The 22,550-nt window shown below is 43.8% G+C and overlaps 2 protein-coding genes across 3 annotated transcripts; one reads left to right on the top strand and one right to left on the bottom strand.

The window, feature by feature from the left end:
* Positions 1-6,617: 6,617 nt before the first annotated feature.
* On the bottom strand, positions 6,618-12,989 carry pex19 (peroxisomal biogenesis factor 19). Its single transcript, XM_080010673.1, has 8 exons — positions 12,686-12,989; positions 11,974-12,065; positions 11,576-11,738; positions 11,385-11,470; positions 11,103-11,276; positions 10,844-11,014; positions 8,313-8,357; positions 6,618-8,038 (listed from the first exon to the last, which is right to left on the bottom strand). Exons 1-8 carry the CDS (start codon positions 12,747-12,749, stop codon positions 7,949-7,951), a joined length of 885 nt encoding a protein of 294 aa, XP_079866799.1. The 5' UTR covers positions 12,750-12,989; the 3' UTR covers positions 6,618-7,948.
* A 3,122-nt stretch (positions 12,990-16,111) lies between these two features.
* On the top strand, positions 16,112-22,338 carry myadmb (myeloid associated differentiation marker b). 2 transcript variants are annotated; one of them, XM_080011061.1, is made up of 2 exons: positions 16,112-16,233; positions 19,877-22,338. In XM_080011061.1, exon 2 carries the CDS (start codon positions 20,047-20,049, stop codon positions 20,926-20,928), a length of 882 nt encoding a protein of 293 aa, XP_079867187.1. In that variant the 5' UTR covers positions 16,112-16,233; positions 19,877-20,046; the 3' UTR covers positions 20,929-22,338. The 2 variants fall into 2 exon arrangements, with proteins under 2 accessions (XP_079867187.1, XP_079867188.1); XM_080011062.1 differs by having other exon boundaries at positions 16,116-16,233; positions 19,889-22,338.
* The last annotated feature ends 212 nt before the right edge of the window (positions 22,339-22,550 follow it).

The following is a 22,550-nucleotide window of genomic DNA, read 5'->3' as shown; positions in this document are numbered from 1 at the left end:
TGAGCCCTGAGTGAGTCGTTAAAAACCAAGTCAACGTGTTTTAAAAGCTACGTAAGATAAAAAAGATCAGGTCGACATATGGTTTAACTTTGTTAATGGTTGTACTTTTCCCACTCACCGGAACTTAATGGGAACCCAAGACCTTTTACTTGGAGTGAGATTATAACAGGAAAATAGCTTTTTAAACATGGCTGGCTATTCTTAAGGCAAAATCTATGCTCATTCAAGTAATATATATAGTTCTAAAGTGATATCTATAATTTCCCACTACATTCCCCCCTTTGATCATTATAATGATCACAAAACATGATAATGAACATAACAAAACACAATATCAAAGAAAATCAAAATGCATAGTAATGATCAGAAAAAATGACTGCATACTTAATAAGGCAGTAAAAACTCATCATAGACGCATTATTGATATGCAACGCGGTAACAGTACTCACAGTTTCATCATCATCGTCAGAGTATGGGTTGCCTGGGATCCAGTCTAAAATGGAATGTCGGTCGGGATTAGACAGGCTCAGGGCGGTGTGGCTTGATGAAGTATTAGCCTGGACCATCACCGAGGTGGTGGTATTAGCCACACAGGATTTCACACATGCAACAAGAATAACCACAGAAATACACACCATGATTATGCAACAAAGATAGAGATAAGACCTTTCAATGATGAGCCACCACACGAACCAAACATGTTGTATATTGCATCAAAAGGGTCGAAGCCATTAACCTTATGTAGTTCGGTGAGGCTGGTCTCGGTGTCATGTGCTAAGTTTTGGAGGACTGACATGGCATCTGATATGTAAGTACAACATTCACTTCTTGTGACTTTACACACACCTCCTTGTGAGGCTAACAGGATATTGAGGGCCATCCTATTCTGCTGTACAACCTTGCTGATATCCATGACTTTGTGCTGAACGGCAGATAGTGCCATGGAAGAAAGATTCATGTTTTCTCTAAGATTGAGGACAGAGTTGTTATTTATTCCTGGGAAGTTTAGGTACCATAGGCACTATATGATATGATATATTAACAGAATAATCTTACATGGGGAGGAAACATGACACCTTCTTGTCAACCTACTTGGTTCCAATACGTGGATACCAATAAGTTATTTTAGTGACCGTCCACAGGATACACTTTCTTCACAGTACTATGGTGGGCAGATGAAACCTCTGGAGCCTTGGCTGCTGAGTCATCCTCGTTGCTTCTGCGGCTGCGGTGGCAGCGCAGGTGGTGAGAATGTAATGTTACCCTGTGGTGGATCAGAAGATTGTTTCAAGTAACACCACAGCAGTGGCAGCACGATGAGTATGGTTACCAAGCAGCACGCACAGCGTTCCCCTCGTACCCCCGCGCATTTGGAGAAACGGGTGCCAGGGCCGCTCAGGATCGGCCGTGACACTTACATGGTCTTCAATTTCCCCCCAATGCAGCTTAGCAGGGTAGGGTCTTCAACTGACCCCCTAGGGGACTAATGCTATAATGAGAGTAGTACTGAATGGGGTTTTCATGGGCCTTCTATGATTTGGGTTGTCACTTCTAGTGCCAGACAGGTAAGACAAGTGTCATTAAAATATATCACCCCTCCCTTATCTGGACTTTCCACCTAGGCAGAAGGCTTTTAAAACCCCTTGCTGACCATGCCAGGCTTTACGACCTTGACTGGTTCTGGAACTTACTGACAGTTGCTGGCACGGACCCAGGTGTCTCTCCCCAACACGTTTACCGCGGAGGAGGTAACAAGCAGGATCTGGAATGGACCCGTCCACCTGGGTAAACTCCAATTCTTTCGGGTGAAGAACTTGATGACCACCCACGGCCCTGGCTTTAGGTCATGTAGGGGTCCCTCCAGGGGTCTGGGTAGGGCTGCTTTCACCTTGACATGGGGTTCAGGTGATGAAGTCCATCATCATGTGGACCAAACAGTCATGGGGCTCGCTGTCGTCTCCCATTGGTAAGAGCCTCTGTGAGTAGTATGCCACTGGGCTAAGACGGTCGCCATGAGTCTGTAAAAGGACGGCGGACATGAAACCAATCTTTTCGTGCACGGCAAGAGTGAAGTCTTTGTCCATGTCAGGTAGTCTTAAAGTCGGTGCTGCAGCAAGAGAGACCTTTCATTTTTCAAAGCTTTCCTCTGCTTCCATGTTCCATGGCACTGGGTCCTTAGGGTACAGGCCATGGCCATGTGCCAAATTTAAAGAGGGTTTACTAGGCGGGCAAAATCAATAATCCATTGTCTACAATAGCCCGCAAACCCAAGGAAAGACATAAGCTGTTTTTCTTGTTTTCAGTTTAGAAATGCATAAAATGATTCTCCTTGGGCCCAAAGAACAGCCTGCTGCCAAAATGTCATGTCCTAGATATGTAACGTGAGACTGTACATGTTGGAGCTTGGCTTAACGAGCTTTACAGCCCTGGCCAGCTAAACATTTTAACAAAGCTTCTGTGTCTTTTTTGCAGGATGCTTCATCTGGAGAACAGAGAAGCAGATCGTCGACATATTGGATTAATGTACTGCCGGCAGGGAAAGTAAAAGTCTCTACGTTTTCTTTGAGGGCAGCACAAAAAACTGCTGGTGACTCAGCGTAGCCTTGGGGCATTCGTGTCCCTGTGTGATGTTTCCCTTTAAAAGTGAACCAATATTGAGATTATTTTTCTCTTGTAATGCTGAAAAACGCATTGGCCAAATATACAACGGAAAAATATTTTGATTCACCCGGGACCTGTGAGAGTACAGTGGTCGGATTAAGTGCTACCGGAGTTCTGTGGTGTACTGCGTCATTTACTTCGCGCAAATCTGGTGCAAAACGCCAGGAAACACCATCTGCCCTTAGAACAGGCAGGATGAGTGTGTTGCATGGAAAGGATGGACACGGTGGAACAATGCCTCTTTCCAGGAGGAAATCAAACATTGCAGTGATTCCGATTTCTGCATCGGGTCAGAAGGGGTATTGTGCTTTTGTGCTCCAAGCTCCGTTCCGGACTCCCAAAATGCACAGAATAAACTTGTGCTTACTTTTCTACCATCATTGCCTTTCCTCCTAATTACCCCTTCTTTGTCATCTACTTCCTATAATCCTTTTGTGGTGGAATTTTACAACAGCACGCTTCTAAATGTATATTATTTTACCCAGGGGTGAGACAAATCAATAAAGAACTGATTCCACAACAACTTCAGCCTTAGTCTAAGTATTATTTAATGTGGTTGCAAGCACAGGGAAAACAATACTTCTCTCTCGAGTCGCAATCTCTCAGAGTTGGTGGTTTGCATTTGTTTTGAGCAGAAGAATGTCTAGCTGTTCTCGATAACAGAGATAAGGTGTGAATTCCAGAGCGCGTGTCGCTTGAGCAAGTTCAGTTCCCCGCGTACACAGCCCATGGTTTCAACAATGTTCAGGTTTGCACTTAGTCATGCCAAAGGTTACACAAAGCTTAAAGATACATTACATACATTGTATAATACACATTTCGAGAGTTTTATCTGTGATCAGATCAGCAACATCGCTGTCTATTCCAAGGCGATCTTAAATAATTGCTATCACACTTTCAATCTATCAACTAGCTTTTCAGCTCCCTTTTGCCCCTTTGCAATTTCTGCAATCTATTTGAACCCATTTTAAACTCCTTGTTAACTTAACTTTCCGTCTCTTCTCCCAATTCATTTCTTACCTCTCACTGTGAATGACCTCGACCGCACACGCACGCGGGTTCACGGACACAATGTTTTTATTAAAATATTTTTTATTCCTACTTCACGGAGAGAGCACTGCCTCTCTGGGCTCTGTTTAAATATTTATATCAATATCTAGTTATATATTTATGTTTTAATAATTCTCATCTACGTGTTGCTTTGCCGCACCAGCGTTGCGAAGAGTGTTTTTCATTTCTACCTGTTTCTGGTGTGTCGTCAGCCCCGGTGCCCCGTCAAACTCCTTCATGACGAAGACGCTCCACTCTGTGCCCCCGTCCACGGCTGGGAGCCCAGCTTCTCCCTCTCCCTCTGCTTCGACCTAGACCATGGCCCCGCAGTATCTGCAGCTGGGCTTGCATTCGTTCAATCTTGGATCTCTCATTACGCCTTTTCTCTAGCATCTGCCTCTCTGTGTGAGTGGCATGAATGTGGATGATATCCAACCCCCGGAGTTCGTACCCGATGCATGGAAATCTTTCACCAGTTTAGCGATGTCTGGCCTAAGGCCCCGCAGATGACAGGTCTTTAATTTGTTCATACGGGAGTCCATGCCAAGGGCTGTCTGGATGCCTGCCGGGGGGGGGTACAGGATTCTGCTGTGTGTGCGGAAGAAGTCCTCCAACCTGGCAAGGTAGGAGCTGCAGGTCTCGCTGTCACCCTGTGTGCAACCTTTCACCCGCCCCCAGTTCATGCGTATGGTGTGTGATACTGTCCGTGAGACCCCGTATGTGGCCTCGATAAACTTTGTCATCAGCCCAGGGTCCTTCCTGTGGGAAATCCCCTTTCACTTGAAGCCATCTTAGGCCAAAGACCTCTGTCAGCAAAAGGTTAAGTTCTGTGATACTTTGCTTTTGTAGTTTTATCAATATGTTTAGGTCTTGGTAAAAGGTTGCACCTCCCTAAGTAACAGGATCAGGGTGTCTGGCTGCTGAGCCCCAGCGATGTCCTGTCCTGCCCTTGGGTTGGGGCACTGGATGATGGAAGTGTGGAAGACAGCTGGGTGTTGAGGACTGTGATACCCCATCGGTATCTGATCCAGGTGGCTCCTGGTGCAGGTTGAAATTTTTGGGGGGGGTGGGACTTGTGGTTCTCTTATTCCGGCGGCAGGTCATTTGGGTCACCTAGGTCCGGGTATAGGTGATAGTGGCGGTGGCGGCGGTGGTGGCAGTGGCAGTGGCAGCGACTGCGGCAGGACTGGTGGTTCCGGACAGCTGGCGTGTTGGGCACCGGGGGAGGTTGAGGAGTTGTGAACCGGCCATCTAAGAAAGAATCAACTTTAGGGAAATGGCCGTGGACAGGGTTAATGGGCCCTTTAACATCATTTTTACATCTCGGCTCACTTTCTTTTTCTCTGCATCATCTCTTCCTTCCACATACCAAGCACTTTCCAATTCACTTTTCCCTTGTCTTTCTTTTTATCCTCCTCATGTTCTTTTAGCTTCTGCTCCAGTTTTTCTATTTATTTCAACTAAAACGGCCATATCCAGGGAATTCCAATATTTCAGCAATTGTTCCACCGATTTTGGACCATATTTCCCGACCACGCATTAAGCCGGTCATTGCCAATCGGACGGCTCTTTCTTCCTTTTTTTAAGAAACCATTTTATCGAGCTATAGATTTACAGGTTATGATTTATGTACCTGTACTCGACAGGCTTCAATCACTATAATTTATATTGTGTATATATTATTATTATTATTATCATCGTCCCTCTCTGCTTCGATTACGTTGCAGGGGGTAACGCTCAGGCAGTCCCGGACCCCAGCCGGGCACGGTCTACCTACGGGAGAGGAAAAAAAGGTTTGCTATCCCATCCCTGTCGCCAAGGGTTGTCGTGGAAATTCCATGGAACGCTTCTGAATTTCTACTAGTGAACCCAATTGTGAGACAAATCAATAAATTATTTAATACACAACAACTTCCAAGGTTATTTTAGATGGTTGCAGCCAACAGAAACACAGTACACGCAAAGAGGTGCGGCAAGGTGGCTCAGCGATTCTGAGAACACCTACTTACGGATCGTTCCACTCACAGGGGCATTTTATTCGATCTCTTTCTCTACACAACAACCGCAAAATCAGAATGTGTTCACTTAGATGGTGGCCTGCGTCGCGAACACATCTGGTGCCTAGGACCACGGACGGACCACAAAGCCCGCTCCACGGAGCACGCACCAACTGGTCCGGACCGCTCGCTTCAGCGCCCCTAGCGGCAGTGACCAATAGTCCTCTTGGACGGAACACTGAACTGGCTACAACCCTCTCAAAAGAAATACAGTATGTTACAGGGTTATTCAATGATCACATTTTCAACTTGTTACGAGCAGGTTCTTACAAATCAATCTTTTTTTTGTTTGTTGAAAGTGTTGCAACTTGTAAAACCATGAAGAAAAAAAAAAAAAAAAAAAGCACAAGCACCAATATTTTTTAATCTTAATCTTTAATCTTATATTTTACATTACCATAGTGTTTTATACCGCTTCCTCATTACCCTGTTTGTTGTTGTTTTTATTAGTTACCATTAACCCAACTACAAAAAAAGGCATTTTGTAACTTTGCCAGTTTATTTATTTTTTCCCTCATTTGGATCAATGTTTAATGGCTAAATAACACTTGTGTAAATATGCAAGACAAAAAAAGAACGGCAGTAGTTTGAAAGAAATTGACTGAGCAAATTGTGATTGGCTGAGATGGCAGTGAAACAACAGGGAAAACAGCCTCTTTATATTGGGACATTTAGTCCAATTTATGTTTCTTTTCTTTTCTTCATTTTATCGCTAATCTATCTAACTGGCGTGCAAACACATCTAACTGGCGTGCAAGATATCTATTTCAAACATACCTGAATAAAAGCTGTTATGCTATTTTTGCGATTTCAGTGAGATGAGGGAAAATAAAGAGACAAACGAAGAAAGACCATAGACCTTATTCTTAGTTTAATTTCATTATAGTATTTACAGGTACAGCAAAAATATTAGTGTGTGGTTACCGGTTAGTTTTTTTTTTTCTTCTTTTTTCGCATCCGCCCTGAGAGTTGAACAGACGTCATCACCTCCCCCATCAGCACAAACACAGCCACAGCCACAGCTTTCTGTTAGGCAAATGCTCCTTCCATTGCGTGGCTGGCATCATCCTTTTTGAACACCCTCCCTCTGCCCTACTCTCATCAACTGACAATGTGCTGTGGACAGCCTGGTGTTGTGCCTGCTGGGTCATCTACTGGCCTTGTTTACCCCAGTCAGAGCAGAAACGTTTTAATAGTGGCCGGCACACACTTTGAAACCAAGGGCCACACCTAACCAATCCGACAAATGTTATTCATTCCTGTTTGATGGCATACACGGCAGCGGCATAACACGTTGTCCATCCACAAAGAAACAAAAAAACATTGGCAATCACAGAGGGAGCACACAGTTATTCTACTTCTACCAATTCTACTGTAACCACAGCAAAGGCATCTGGGAATTTAAATATCACTTGCAAGTCAGCTTCTGCGCCGGGGAAACTCCAAACACAGGGAATAGATCTTTAGTTGGGAATGGACAATTAACGGTTATTCAGGAGGCTTTCGAGCCAGCAATTATAATTAACAATCTTTAAATAGCAAATAAGCACTCAGTTATCAACATTTGTGTATATTTATGTATCTTCAAATCAATAACCGTGAGTGTGGGTCTTAAAATCCAAACGGAAACACAGAGATATGTACGTTTTATCACTTCATCAAATAACCTCATCAAGCCAAGCTGTATGTCAACCTGCTCACTCGTCACGTTTGATTTTCACAACTCGTTAAAATGAGCTATTCTTAAAAAAAAAAAAAAAAAAGACAGAATCATTGCCTTGTCGAGGGCTAAACCGATTAGTAGGAACCACTTTGTGAAAGGCATTGTTAACACCTGTGGAGCGGTTTGAGTAACTTCCCCATGAGGCATCGTGAAAAGAGTGAAATTGCGACGGGAAGTGAGAGATTAGCTGGCGGGGAATGCTAACGCAAGTTCAACTATGAAGAACAAACTGTCGTATCGGTCGTCTGTGGAGAAGATTGAAGAGAGTGTGCGTGTGTCCGTTCGGTGTGGTTCTCCATAACGGTCCGCTGTATGGACGCTTCCCCACTTTGAGGGAAAGGGGGTGACAGGGTTGTCAGGGTGAACCTCGGACCTCCCCTTGTCCCCCGGTGCCGACGGACCCGGAAGGACCCGACGGCTTCAGCGCATGTCGTGACCCCACTGCGCTGCTCTCAGATCACATGACCGAGCACTGCTCCGCTGCCCCCGCACCACCGGGGACCCCCGGGAGACTGAGCGACTCCATGTCGAAGTTAAAGCCGGGCGGCTGAGTGAGAGAGAGAGAGAGAGAGAGAGAGAATCTATAAAATACATATAAAAGGTGTCCCAAGTCCAAGACATAAAATGCTGTCACAGGGAGACCGAGAGGGGGTGCGGAGGTTGTCCTTAGGATTCATGTATGAGGCCTATGTATTTTTTTGCATATTTGTGTGTTTTACACTTAAACCAATCAAGAATATGTATCCAAGAGTTTAAGAGCAGGCGGCAGGTCTAGTCAAGAAAAAGAAGGAATTAAAAAAAATAAAAATAAAAATACTTACTGCATCTCCGGCTAACTCCTTAGGGGGTTGACCCAAGTCTTGAAGCTGTAAAAAAAAACAAAGTATATTAGTTTACCAATAGTGACAAAAACATTATCTAAAAGAGTCAAAAGGTACATTCTAACCAATGACTAGCAGCTTGATTAAAATGGCAATATAGTTCTAAAATTTAAATACAACTGGTGCTATATTCAACATTTTCCATATATTGCCATTTTATTTTTGTGTATTTTAGTTGTAGTGCTTTATTATTATTTTGCCTTGTGTGAATGTGACCTGCTAGGACATCGCAATTTTCTATCTACTTATTACCGTTTTACACCAAAGCCAGCGCTTATATGCAGGTTTTTGTTTTTTTTAACGTGGGTAAACCCGCTAAAAATAGGCGATTGACGCTGTTCCCATTGCCAATGTACAAGTATGCCTTTCTTTTTTTTACCGATGTGTCACGTCCTACGTCACAAACACGCCGTAAAAGGGGCGTGTCATGGTTCCAGTGTGATTGGGGAAAAATAAAAAATAAAACAGTAGAATGCAGCATTCTCCATGCCTGCACCGGCAGCGTCCAATGCGCGCGGCGCGGAGCGGAGATGCTCCTCGGGTTTGGAGACCCGCTTGGGGCGGTGCTGGAGTGGCTCTGAGCCCTGCAGGAAACGTGGGGGGGGTTCTCCGCTGCGGTCCCCACACTGAAAACATTTCAAGATTCCGCACGGAGTAAAAAAGTCTATAACTTCTGATTGGATATTCTAAATCAGATATGAAATGATCGAATGATACATGGATATTCCTGTCTAATCACACGCCAATGTCTGGAACTTCAATGGGCATCACATTGTGCCGGAAAAGGGGCAGAAATAAGCTTGTCGACCTGGGTGTCATGTTTTCGTCGCTGCTGATCGGAGCTGGAGCCGATAAATACCCGGGACTATTACAGGGTCTTTTGTCCTGGGACTGAATGCCGGGTGTAACCTTTACCACGGAAGAGAAAACTGTAGACTGAAAGATGTTGGTGTGTTTTTAGTGCAGTGGAAAATAGGTATTCTTATCCTTCCTATAAGTGTGGTGTGTGAGCCAAAACTACTTTCAAACAGTTGCCTAAGTAGTAAGTACCAGTGTTTCTGTAAAAAAAAAAAACACAACATTGCTGGCGGTCAACGTGTCCTGGAAGATGATGGCAATAGGCAGGCTATATAGAGAATGACATCTTCAAGGCATGTATAATATTTTTTTTATTGAATTTCAAAATAAAACGTTCCGTCTGTAAACAACATTTTAAAAATAAATAACGCATATTAGGATTCTTAATCAAATAATTTCCGTTCGTGATCAATAAGTAACAAGTGCAGCTGCTTTAATTAAAATTTCACTTAAATAAAATTTGGATAAAGTCAAAAACAAAATAAATATGGCAAGTAGGTCTAAATAAATTATAAAAGTTTGTAGTGTTGCAAGTCTTGCCGACATTTACACAATGGCTATTTACCCTCTGCTTTGGGTCGTAAATTACATATCCCAAAAAAAGCCAAACTATGGATGTATGTGTCCCTGTTTTCAACGATACATCATCTTCCTGCTTCTCTTCCGAGTTTTGGACGCTGGGCTCTGTCGCTGCTCCGTGTGTGTGTGTGTGTCTACTGTGTTAACAAGCCCAACCTGTCCACGAAGGAGGCCGTGGGGCTTATTTCTATATCGACAAAAGTGATTGGTTAGAGGTGAAAGGTCAGCTTTAGATCGTCCAAACTGATTGGCTTTTCGTTGCAACTTGCCAAACACGGAAATGAACAGTTCTGCAAAATTGTATTTTTTTAAATGATCGGGTCTATTTTAATTTGACATTGAGGAAAATAAATACTGCAATAATTATCGTTATATCGCCCAGCACTAATTAAAATGATGTTTAGAGGGCATTATTTTCACCGGACATTATGACCGGAGAGATTTAAACATGTCGAAATTCAAAAGATTATCCCGGTCAAATAACGGTAATTACCAGATAACGGAAACTCTGGTCAGTACTAAAGAGCTGTCACGATCATGACATTTAAGAAGATGATAAATTGTCATATGACAAATAATGGTAATAAACAGTTTCACTGTTATTGTTCATTGTATGCCTATTATTACCATAGAATATGCCTAGAATTGAAGAAAAGAGCAATTTATTGACACTTTGACTAAATAACTCAGGTAAAGCAGTTAATTTGTCTCAACCGATGGAATGACGTTCTATTTGTTGTGACATTTCTAAAATTGGTTCAGAATCACTTTGAAATTCCCCAGACATTCGTATGGAACCATGATTGTAGAATCTAACAATTTTACAAAATAATCTCAATTCTATTCTGTTCATTATGGCACTACAAAATGAAATTCAAGGACTTTCAAGTACATTTTCAAGCACTGTATTTTCCATTCGTTCACACAAAAATATATTTTTTTAACATAAAATATACACCCTCAGCAGAAGAGCGTGGACGATTAACCGTTTAACAGCCAAATAAAAACCTAACAATCACAGAGTGAAGCCTCACCTGTTGCATTAGTTCCAGGATGCTCTCAAATGTCCTCTCCTTATCCGTTTCCCCAGCTTCCTGCTTCTCAAACTGTGTGCAGACGTCCCCCATGATGCGGGCCTGCTGCTCGTATCGCTGGTAGTCCTCCGGAGTAAGAGTGGGCTTGTTGGACTCCAGCCACTCGGGGTACTGCGGGCGAGGGGGATTGACGAGTGTTTAAATGAGTGCACTGAGGAGAGACTGAAGGTATACACACAAAGTCGAAACGGGTGTGTACCTTTATAGTGATTTCTTTGAGAGATGGATAAAGTACTTCCTTGGAAAGAATATTTTGCATAATGGACTGCATGATGGGCAGAATGTTCCCGTCCTCCCCGCCCCCTTCTCCACTCTCGTCCAATCCCAGCCCTTCCAAAGCCTTCACAAGGTCGTCTCCGGCCAATCCTGCGCTCTAAATTTTTTTAAACATAAAATGTAGCAGAAACCACATTCTTCATCTTCCATATTTGCTTTTCTCTGAACAGTTTTGAAGACATGATCCCACAGTAAAGTGAGCTACCTGCAGATTGTCTGCGTTTTTGGCCAGGCCACTCAGGGTTTCTTTCAGACAGGAAGTGAATTCTTGTTGAGAGGCCACATCAGTGCCTGCACAGAGGTTTTTTTTACAAGATGGGATATAGAATCAAACATGACAGCCATTTTTAAAACATGCAACGCACAAACAGCTTCAGCCAGAGCGTCTCCTCTCACCAACTTTCCCAGCGGCCTCTGAAAGTTTGTGGAAGTGCTGCAGCAGCTCCGGCTCCTCCTGGGCCAGTTCGGTCATGGCTTTCTCCCATTCCGCCCGGGCCTGGGTGGCCATGTCCCCCTCAAACAGTGTTTCGAAAAACTTGCTGTCCTCCAGCAGAGGGGGCTACGGAGACAGGCGATAACAGGCAAACACAGTATCCTCTCATTATTTTGCTGAGGAATTGCGGAAAAATAGCTGAACAAGTGCAATTCCTTAATAGGGTTGGAGGGTTATTCGGAGTAGCCTCTGTTTAACTATGTTATCAGATGTTAGAGGGGCAACAGAAGAAAAGCTCCAGTTAAAATGTCTGCCAGGTGCGCCCCAATTCTACAAACTGTGAGTGATAAAGTAAAGCAACCTTCTCTGCATCGCTCTTGGATGAGGAGGAAGCAGCTGCGGCCTCGGGGACCGGTGGAGCGACTGACGTCTTGTCGAAGTCATCAAGAGCACCTATAACAAAAAGCCATAATCAATTACCACCAAAACAAGTCGTAATAATTTAGACCTACTCATTCATTTGTAATCCATGGTTTTAGTATTATATAGATTTGCATTCATCGCGTACCCGCAGCCAATACAGACAACCACTGCGCCACTTATAGCCTCCACCCTGTGCATAGAACACAATTTGTATATTCTGTATATTTAAGTATATATTGTTGACTACTAAGCCTCTAATGCTAATTGTCTGTACAACAAGCTTTGAAGCCGGAGACATTTCCTTGTACATGAAAATGTACTTGGCCAAATAAACCGTTTCGGGTGTTATAACCCCAGCGCATTTCTACAGCCACGTACAACACACAGTCTAATGGTTTATTACAATGAAATATCTGTGAGACGATAAATATTTAATTATAATATATTGTACTTCGGGCTTTGTTGGACACGACTCCCTACGGTTGCTCTTAACTCCCCCCCGGCAAATACCAAACTACACCAACAATACCGTTTTGCCTAAAGGCATTCGAGTCGAATTTGGACGAAAAATTCTGCATTTTCTCCGAAACAAATAGCGTGACACGGACAGATCAAATGCCTGCACGGGAACGACATGTCAACGGGCTTACTGTCCAATAACTCGTCCAATTCCGCGTCTTGTCCGGCGGACGACTCGGCGGATCGCGACGCCATGTTCTCGTTTCCCAACACCGCTGTCGCCGGAAGATGACGTGGGGTATTTTCGTCTTAGGAAGATGACGTCGCGGCTAGCGCTTTAACCTTGGGCCATCTGATTAACAAAGGAAGAAATCTGTCTGTCTGTCTGTCCTTCGATTATCTCCACAACTGTTCATTCGATCCACTCCACTTCGCCTGGGACCCAAGGACGTGCAGTGTCGAGTTTGGTGAAATTTGGACACGTGTAAATCTGAATAAACGTCCAAACAGTGAGCCGCGCTGCTCGCGGGGCGGGGCTACGCGAGCAGCGAGTTGTGTCCAGCAGCGGGGCGGGGCTTCAGGGCTCTGCGACTGAGTTCCGAACAAGCATGTTTTGAACCGGCACTGCAGTCGTCATATTAATGCCAGACTGTTAAATGCAGACGCAGTGTGACTTGTATTGTCATCATCCTTTATTGTACTTTATTTTTTAACACGGTCGGCAGTTTATAGTTCTTCTGTGTGGTCATCTTGACCCAACATGCCAGAGGCTGTTCACCTTGGAGACCTGCAGCTGATATGAGTTTTGCGGCCCGAAGGCAGGTCGGGGCCGGCGGGTCTCGTCATGGAATATAATAGAATATAGTAGAATGGAAGCGTCTCAGCGCTGAGGTGTAACTCGGATGTCATCTTTGGGCGGGCATTTCGATTATTTGGGTGGGCAACAACAAAAATGTTGCTTATACTAAATAGGGTACGCAAAAAAGGGCGTAGTTGCATTTTGAGAACGGGGGTAAGGGAGTGACTGAGAAAGTCTCCCTGTTACATACGGGGCTTTTTTAGTTTCATTCAATTCATCGACAAACTCCACAATAAATTCAGTTTTTATCTGTTTTGTTTGGAGAAACTTGTTTTCGCCAACCAATTTTTTTAGGAAGGTTAAAAATACGGGAGATTTACGCAAAAATATTTAAACGGGAGGACAGCAGCAGAGAAGGGTAAAGTAGGGGGTGATCCCGGGGAAAATGGAAGCGTTGACAGCTATGTAACAGGGATTTTTTATTCTGAGTTTTCATCAAATAGGCAGATGGTCTTGGCATCTCACACACAAATACACGATTTAGGAGATTATTGTACAAATTTCCTTGTCTCCAAATAAATGCAATGTTTTTTCTAAGAATGTGCATGTGACAAATCCACCTCCCCCCCTTGCTTCTGTTTCTTACACTCTTCACACTTTGCGCAACTATGCGGTTGGTCCAATGTTTCATCACTTTTTCTTTCTCTCTCAGGAAACTGAGAGAAAAATGCATACGATCAACTATTTTGAATGAGGACAAATTATATCAGATTGATCCGAGCGCTGCTTTGGAGCAGTGCTGAATCTTTCTCTTTATACTGCAGAATAAATTATCTTGAATATTCTCAGTTTTGTTTTATGTAGCGGGCAGATTAACCTCACCGATTATTGCAGAAGAATTTCTTCCACAAAACGCACACTTTTACATATTTTCAGTCACACGTCACCTTTGCCGCATTTAGGCAAGTAAATAAAAGTGGTCGCCAGGGTAAACTTCCCCTGTTTCGCTGCCAGGCAACAGCGGAAACACAAATAATGAGCAGTGTTTCTGAAATGAATAACACTGTAACTGTAACAGCATATCTCAAACTCAGTGGTGGGGGTGGTGTCTGTGAAATAAACCCTCACAGAGAGAATGTGTCAGAGTCAATAAAAGCCAAACAGCCCTTGAAAGAGCAAGTTATGTCAATGTGTTGGCCACGCAGACAGAAGATTGTTCGAATAGAATAGAACATAATAGAATACAATACAATAGAACAGAATAGAATAGAGTACAACAGAATCGATTATAATATAATACAATATAATAGAATAGAGCAGAATACTATAGATTAGAATATAATAGAATAGAATAGAATAAAATGTATTAGAATATAATGGAATAGAACAGAACAGAATAGAATAGAACAGAACAGAATACAATAAATTAGAACATAATAAAACAAAATAGAATAGAACAGAATAGAACAGAATAGAATAGAACAGAATAGAATAGAATAATACAGAATTGAACAGACTAGAGTAGAACAGAACACATTACAACAGAATAGAATATAACATAATAGATTCGAACAGAATAGATCTGAACATAATAGAACAGAATAGAATAGACCATTATAGAATAGAACAGAACAGAAAACAATAGATTAGAAGATAAAACAGTTTAGAATACAACAGAATACAACAGAACAATAGAATAGAATAGAATACAACAGCCTAGAGTAGAAAAGAACCGAACAGAATACAACAGAATAGATTAGAACAGAACAGAACAGAATAGATTAGAACATAATAGAACAGAATAGAATAGAGCACAACAGAACAGAATAGAATAGAACAGAACAGAATGGAATATTATATAATATAATAGAAAATAACTGAATTGAATTGGATTGAAATAAATTGAATTCAACAGAATTGAAAAGAACAGAACAGAACAGAATGCAATAGATTTGAATATAACACAGCACAATACAAAATAACATAATAGAATATAACAGAGCAGAACAGAACAGAACACAATATAATAGAACAGAACAGAGTACAATAGATTAAAACATAATAAAACAGAATAGAGGACAACAGAAAAGTACAGAATATTATAGAGTAGAATAGTACACAACATAACACAATAGAATAGAATACAACGGAATTGAACAGACTAGAATAGAACAGACCAAACTGAATAGAATAGAATAGAATAGAACTTAACAGAATAGAATAGCACAGCACACCCCATTCTGTTCTATGTTATAGTCTATTGTATTATATTCGGTTATTATGTATTATATTCTATTCTGTATATATTGCAGCCACTGTTCTAAAATAGACCATAACCAGTACACAATATAATGTAACAGGATATATATTATAATATATAGTAATATAATAGAGAAAATACAACAGAATAGAGTAGAACAGGACAGAATATAATATTATAATGTGTTCTATCGGTTCTAGTGCATTCGTTTCTCTTGTACTATATTGTATTCTTATCTGGTATATTCTATCCTGACAGAGTAGACTAGAACAGAGTGGAATAACTTCATATTTCCAAAAGGAACTTCAGCTGCAGCAGCCATGTTGCGTTCTATCCTGGCCCTCTAATAGGGCTCCATCAACCTCTAATAAACCTCCAACAGACCTGAAATACCGCTTCGAATTGACTGAGACCCCGCGCCTCGGTTACAAATAAAGATGACGATCCAAACGTGCGGAGCTCCCGGTCGTGGAGGAGGGAGGGGAGGAGGAGGAGGAGGAGGAGGAAGAGGAGGGTGGGGATCCGAGTAGTACGACAGCTAATTTGGTGCGTTTCGGGGCGGGCGTAGCGCAGGGCGGAGGGGCTGTTCCTCCAGCAGCGTAGTAAACCAGGACGCGGAGCCTCACCCGGACCATCCACCCGCAGGACAAAGACTGGCGGACACCGCGTGAAAAAACAAGGTAGCCGCCTCTCACCGCTCCGCGTCGCTGGCGTTGGTGAATCTGTCGTGAAGTTGTTGTTTTCTTTTGTAGTGCGTCTGCATGTGCGTCCGTCCGGACACTTCCAACTTGTTGCAACTCCCTGGAGATACCTCTGTATGTCTGAAGGAATGTTTGCTAAGACCACCAGGTAGGGCAGCATAATCCCACCCAGTGGAAGGAAAAACTTTTTTTTTTTTTTTTTGCAGTGGGATTTTTGTGGTTTTTTTAATAATAAACCGTGTAATAACTGTGTAATAGCGGGGTAATATTTGTGTAATAGTATGTACGGGCTGAACTTGGAGCGGGCTCGGAGGGAAAAGCCCCAATAAGTGAAAGAAAAACAGTTTAAAGTGTCTTCTGGTTCAAATAACGTGAGATCTGTTGGCGTTTGGAGGTCGTTGGTTTGTATTAGTCATGTGGTGGAGTTGGAGCAGGGCGCGGCATGGATCACACCCACCTCACTGCTGTCAATGAATGAACCTCCGGAGTTACGGTGCACGGCCCAAGTCTGGTTCTGGCCAATATTGCCATGACGTTACACACCTTAAAGGCTTCACGTGTCCTTGAACATGGATGTGATGTCACTTCTATCCGCCTATACCACGCAATAGAAAATAATGGTTTGGATGAGACGACTTAATTCGGCAGTGGGATCTGATATCATGTGAAATGAATCTGATATGAAGTGATTACACAGTGTGTGTGTGTGTGTGTGTGTGTGTGTGTGTGTGTGTGTGTGTGTGTGTGTGTGTGTGTGTGTGTGTGTGTGTGTGTGTGTGTGTGGGGGGGGGGGGGGTAATATTTGGAGAAAAGTATGGAGGGGTTCGTGTTCGCTTCTGGTACGTGCTGCTACACTGAAAGAGTTAAGCGTAAGTAAACTAAGGCAACTCTGATAAGAACTGTAACCATGTGTCGAAATTCCCACCCCGGTGACAGCATCGCGAGAAGGACTCGAGTCACCATTTATATGCATTTTATAAATGTGCCACATTCTCGTTCTCTGTTTTTCTCTGTCCACCCCCCTCTTTCTTTCTCTCTCTCTCTCTCTCGCTCCCTCTTTCCCTCCCTCTCTGTCTCTCGCTCTCTCGCTCTCTCTCTCACTCTCTCTCTCGCTCTACCTATCAATGTGAGATTCTTGGACCATTTGCCAACAGAGCCTGTCTTGTGTCTCGGCCCACGGTTCCCTAAGTGGATTAGGGGTGAAATCGAGTTAGGGATGTTGTGTCTTGACAACCAAACAAGCAATGCACATGACCTGTCTGCTGGCCGAGAAAAACACGCCGTCCTGTACGCCCTGACCCCATGGGCCACTTGGATGCATGGGTGACGTTTGTCTCTTGACTGTGTGTGTAGGACAGCTCCACAGTCTCAACATTGTATATATGCACTGAATGCACAAGGCGGGTTTCTGTGTATGTGTGTGTGTGTGTGTGTGTGTGTGTGTGTGTGTGTGTGTGTGTGCGTGTGCGTGCTACGTGTGCGTGTGCGCGTGCAGTTTATATGAGAAATGCACCATGCAGAAGGACATTGACTTGCTTTTCGAGCCGACGTGGGAATCTAATTTAGGCCCCACCTCCTTGGAGGATGGCGCCCGGGGGAGGGGGGCTCGATCCCCTGTTCGCGCAGGTCGCCGTCGTGTTTTCCAGGCCCGGCTTGGCTTGTTTTCCAGCCACTTACCACACTTTCCCCCCATTTTTTCTCTTCAGTTCCCTCCCCCATTTTCCCCAACAGGACTCCACCAGCACCAAGTAATGGCGGGAGTGTGGATTGATTTTTCCATTACGGCCCCTCCATATAGGTTTATTTTGAGTGGGTTACATGGAGGATAATTGCACCCTTCCTTTAAGCTGGAGAGGGAGTATGGTGAGCTAAAGGAGGGAGAGGGAGAGCAGGAGAAAGCGAGAGAGAGAAAGAGAGAGAGAAGAGAAACTTGGCAAACGTGACAAAGTTACCAGTTGTTCAGAAGCAGCCAGACTGTAGCACATCTGGAATGCATCAGCAAGTTGGAAAATCTTACTCGTAAGAAAAGAGGAGGACTTGGGCGAAAGAAAAAGACAAAAAAAAAGAAAGCGCTGAAATCCAGATCAAAATGAGAGGAGGGGAGCGAGGGAGAAGAAATGTGAAGAGGGGCCCTTAGTGACTCAGACCTCTGCTATTCTGCTCCATCACTGTGTTTAAACTATGTGTCCTTCTGTGGCTGGGGCGCAGGGCTTCCCCCGCACAGGCCTACGATAACACCACCTCCCTCCCGCTTCTTACCCCTCCCCTCTTCTCCTCCACGGACACTCCCTCTGTTTTATTTCAAACCGGGGGCTCCAGGGCCGAGAGGTTTGCTTTGCATGTGCAGGCAATTTGTCGTATCCTCTTTCATCGTCATTTCTGTCGTCCTTAAAATTTGTAAATCTGCTGATAGAACCTCTCCCTGTTGGTTTCTTTACTCGCCTTTCTCTCCCTCGTCACCCCAAACCACCCACCTGCCCCCCCCCCCACCCGTGATTTATAACGACTAATGTAAACAGGCGTTTTCTCGTTGTTTATAGCTGTCCCCCTGTGTAAACAGGGAGCGCCACTCCGCCACTTGTGGAGCCACTGAAATAGGAAGACGAGGTGGGGTGGAGTGTGTGTGAGTGTGTGTGCGAGTGTGTGTGCGTGCGTGTGTGCGTGCGTGCGTGCGTGCGTGCATGGGTGTGTGCGTGTTTGTGTGTGTGTGTCTGTGTGTGTGTGTGAGCGTACTTGTGTGTGTGTTGGGTAAGGGGTGGGTTGGAGGTACAGTTGGGTTCTGGGGGAGGTGGGATTATAGTTAGCTCTCATAATGTTCTTTCACTGGAAAAACGCCCGTCTATACACTTCATTTCTTGTAATTGTATATAGTGTGTATATATATATATATAATATAATCTCACTTGACATGTACTATTTTTTCCAAATGAAGAAAAGTCAAAGTCAACTTTGATTATACAATTAATTCATGACAGCTTTACTTCTCACAGGGTGGTTTTGAATACCAAGAAGTAAATCCAAAAATCCCCCCATACGTTGTTGAAAGCGAATCATTTTGACGTTTCAAGGCATGAACATGGCGCAATAAGACAAGATGGTCATTTTAACACTGCACAAAAGGGAGGAGGTCTATTAACGGACCCCGCTGACAGACACACTGCAGGGTCAGGTGGGGGTCTCGGCACCACGCCCATCTAAAAGAGGATGTCTGCATGGAAGAATGTCAGGGTGACTCATTGTGCTGCGCAACAGGACAAAGAGCAATCGTGGTATTGTGTAAAAAAAAAAAAGTACACCGAAATTAACTTGAACTTTTTGTGTTTTTATATATCTATATGCAATATGTATACTGTATGTATTTTGATTTGTTTGTTTATTTGTTTTTAGGTATCAAATAACAATTGACTACAATATCAGCATTGTTCATAACCTAGGCACCTATTTAATCAGTGGAGTGAGTGGGACCCTAATAATTTGTTGCCCTAATGTGGTCACATGTCGCACTTAGACGTGTCCAAAGAATGCACTTAAATTAATGGGAAATGAATGTGAATACAAAAACACAATGACTCATGCTCAAGTGGGCTTCACTCTAATTTCTATTCATGCTCATTTCTGGCAGTTCTCTCCATAGGAGCGGCTGACGGTGAACAGCTGAGGAGGATTCATCCGACACAACCACGCAAGAGGAAATCAAGAAGACATCCCCGAACCTTGAGCGCGTCCAACACCCCAACCCCTCCTAGTTTAGGTTGAAGTCTCACCCTTGCGTTCCTAACACAGCTTGCCGCCATGCCTGTTGTACTCTACTCCAGCCCTCTCCTGTGGACCAGGTTGGCCGCTCTGGTCTTCTCCTGTGTGGCGTTCTCTGTCGCCGTCCACGGCGGCAACCTCTACCACGGCACGGGCGACTGGTGCATCTTCTGCTGGGCGTTCAGCTTCGCCGGCACCCTGTTGGTCCTCCTGGTGGAGCTGTTCGGCCTCCAGACTCGGGCCCCTGTCTCCTGGAAGAACTTCCCCATCACCTTCGCCTGCTACGCCGCCCTGCTCTGCCTGTCGGCCTCCATCATCTTCCCGCTGTATTTTCTCAAGGGCACGTCCGGCCATGGCGAGGTCCGCAACTTCCGCATCGTGTCCACCGTCTTCTCCTGCCTGGCCACCATCGCCTTCATGACGGAGGTGAGCATCAGCAAAGCGCGGCCCGGGGAGGTGGCCGGCTACATGGCCACGGCCCCGGGTCTGCTGAAGGTCTGCGAGACCTTCATCGCCTGCGTCATCTTCGTCTTCATCAGCGACCCCATCCTGTATGACCGCCACGACGCGCTCAAGTACTGCTTCTCCGTCTACTGCATCTGCTTCATCCTGTCGGCGGCCATCATCGTGCTCTGCGTGGGCGAGTGCACCGGCTGCCTCCCGTTCCCGTTCGCCCGCTTCCTGTCCGCTTACGCCCTGCTGGCCGTAGTCCTGTATCTGTCCGCCACCATCATCTGGCCGATCTTCAACTTCGACCCCAAGAATGGCGGCACCAAGAACAGGCCGTACCAGTGCGGCAGTTTCGTCGGGCTGTGCGTTTGGGACAAGCTGATGGCCGTGGCCATCCTCACCGCCGTCAACTTCATCCTGTACCTCGCCGATCTGATCTACTCCGCCCGGCTGGTGTTTGTCAGCGCCTGAGGAGGGACGGAGCGATATAATGTCAGGGAGGGCCGCGGTAGAGGGAAAATATGGAGGAGACGGAGGAGGAGAGGAGATAGAGGTGGAGGTCACCGGCTATGTTTACACGCACGACTGTATTCCCTTTAGCCTGGCCAACCAGCCTAACTAGCTGCACTCAGATAGTTTTACTCCACACATTCCTTAAACATACTTCAGCCGTCTGTTCATAAATTTACCAGTGTCACTGAGCTCTGCGAACTGCCAACAACCAACTGTTGTATCTTATTTTTGTGAATGTCATAGTTGTGCCAGGACTTGCTAGAGGTTGCATATATTGTATATGCCTATATATGCTGCATTGTATACATATGTAATGCTCATATATGAAAATCTTTTGTCAGATCTTATTAGGATTCAATGCAGAATACCGCATGCTTGTAAACATAGTCAGTGACCAGGAGTCAGTAGAAACTCAAAGAAATGGCGACTTGATGTTGTTTTTGTTTTGTTATTGTGTATTACAAGAAGTCTGCTTTCAGTTGAAATTATCCAACAGAATTAGACTACCAAGCTGTTGCTTTCTGACGCCAAAGGAGAATGCGTAGAAAATCAATCATGCTATCTATAGTTGCATGAATCCAAAAACATCTATTGTTACACACAAGCTATTGATGCAATTGCAAGGAGACACCTGTATATATATATATATATATATATATATATATATATATATATGCAGGTGTCTATATATGTATATGTTTGTCTTTTGTTTTGTTTGTTTGGTTTTTCTTGTCCAGCTTGAGCAAACTCCAAATGTAGAATTGAAAATTTCATAGATGACCATTTAACAATCATTTGACAGGATCCTGCTGTCTGTCATCAAATGCGATCGGACATCAAATGTAGACTTCCTCTAAGGATTCCCATAATTTTATGACTTGAAATAGTACAAAAGTTTACACGATGTATTGAAAAATGCGTGACTAGCTTTTTTGCTCATGTTATACTGTATGTATATCTTCAGGCTTCGATCCATTATGAGAATATATATATATATATATATATATGCAACAATGTGGTTTTAACAAAATATAATTACGGTTAAATGCGCACTTACTATTAGTATTTTAAATGTGTTTTTATCATCTCTGTAATGTAATGGCTCCAAACATTAACGCACCCATCAATATCTAACTCATGCCACTAAACATGCTCGCAATTGGGCTCTGTTGTTTTTCTATACATTTTTTGTATCTGCTGTAAAAGGAAGAGATTAAACGCGGTACTTCTCTTTCTTTTTATTTGTGTTATACTCAGACATTTGACATTTTTTATAATCCACCGTTTGCGTATTACGTGTGCATACCACATCAGTGTTACAGCAAAATGTAATCTAGTGTTTCAATAAAATCACATGATTAAAAATTGTGTGTGTTTTCAAGCAGCTTTTTTAAACAATTGCATTGATGCAGTTCAACATGAATTATTTGGGGGTATTCAAACTGTGGGGAACGCCAGCAGAGGAAGTGCAGATGTGCGTGTGTGTGTGTGTGTGTGTGTGTGTGTGTGTGTGTGTGGGTGTGTGTGTGTGGGGGGGGATGTAGGCCTTTAATACGTATTTTAGATATTATAGACTATAT

The sequence above is a fragment of the Zeus faber genome (assembly GCF_960531495.2).
Source record: "Zeus faber genome assembly, chromosome: 12".
NCBI lineage: Eukaryota > Metazoa > Chordata > Actinopteri > Zeiformes > Zeidae > Zeus > Zeus faber.
The sequence above is the reverse complement of the archived record's forward strand: the minus strand, read 5'-3'. Positions and strand labels throughout refer to the sequence as shown.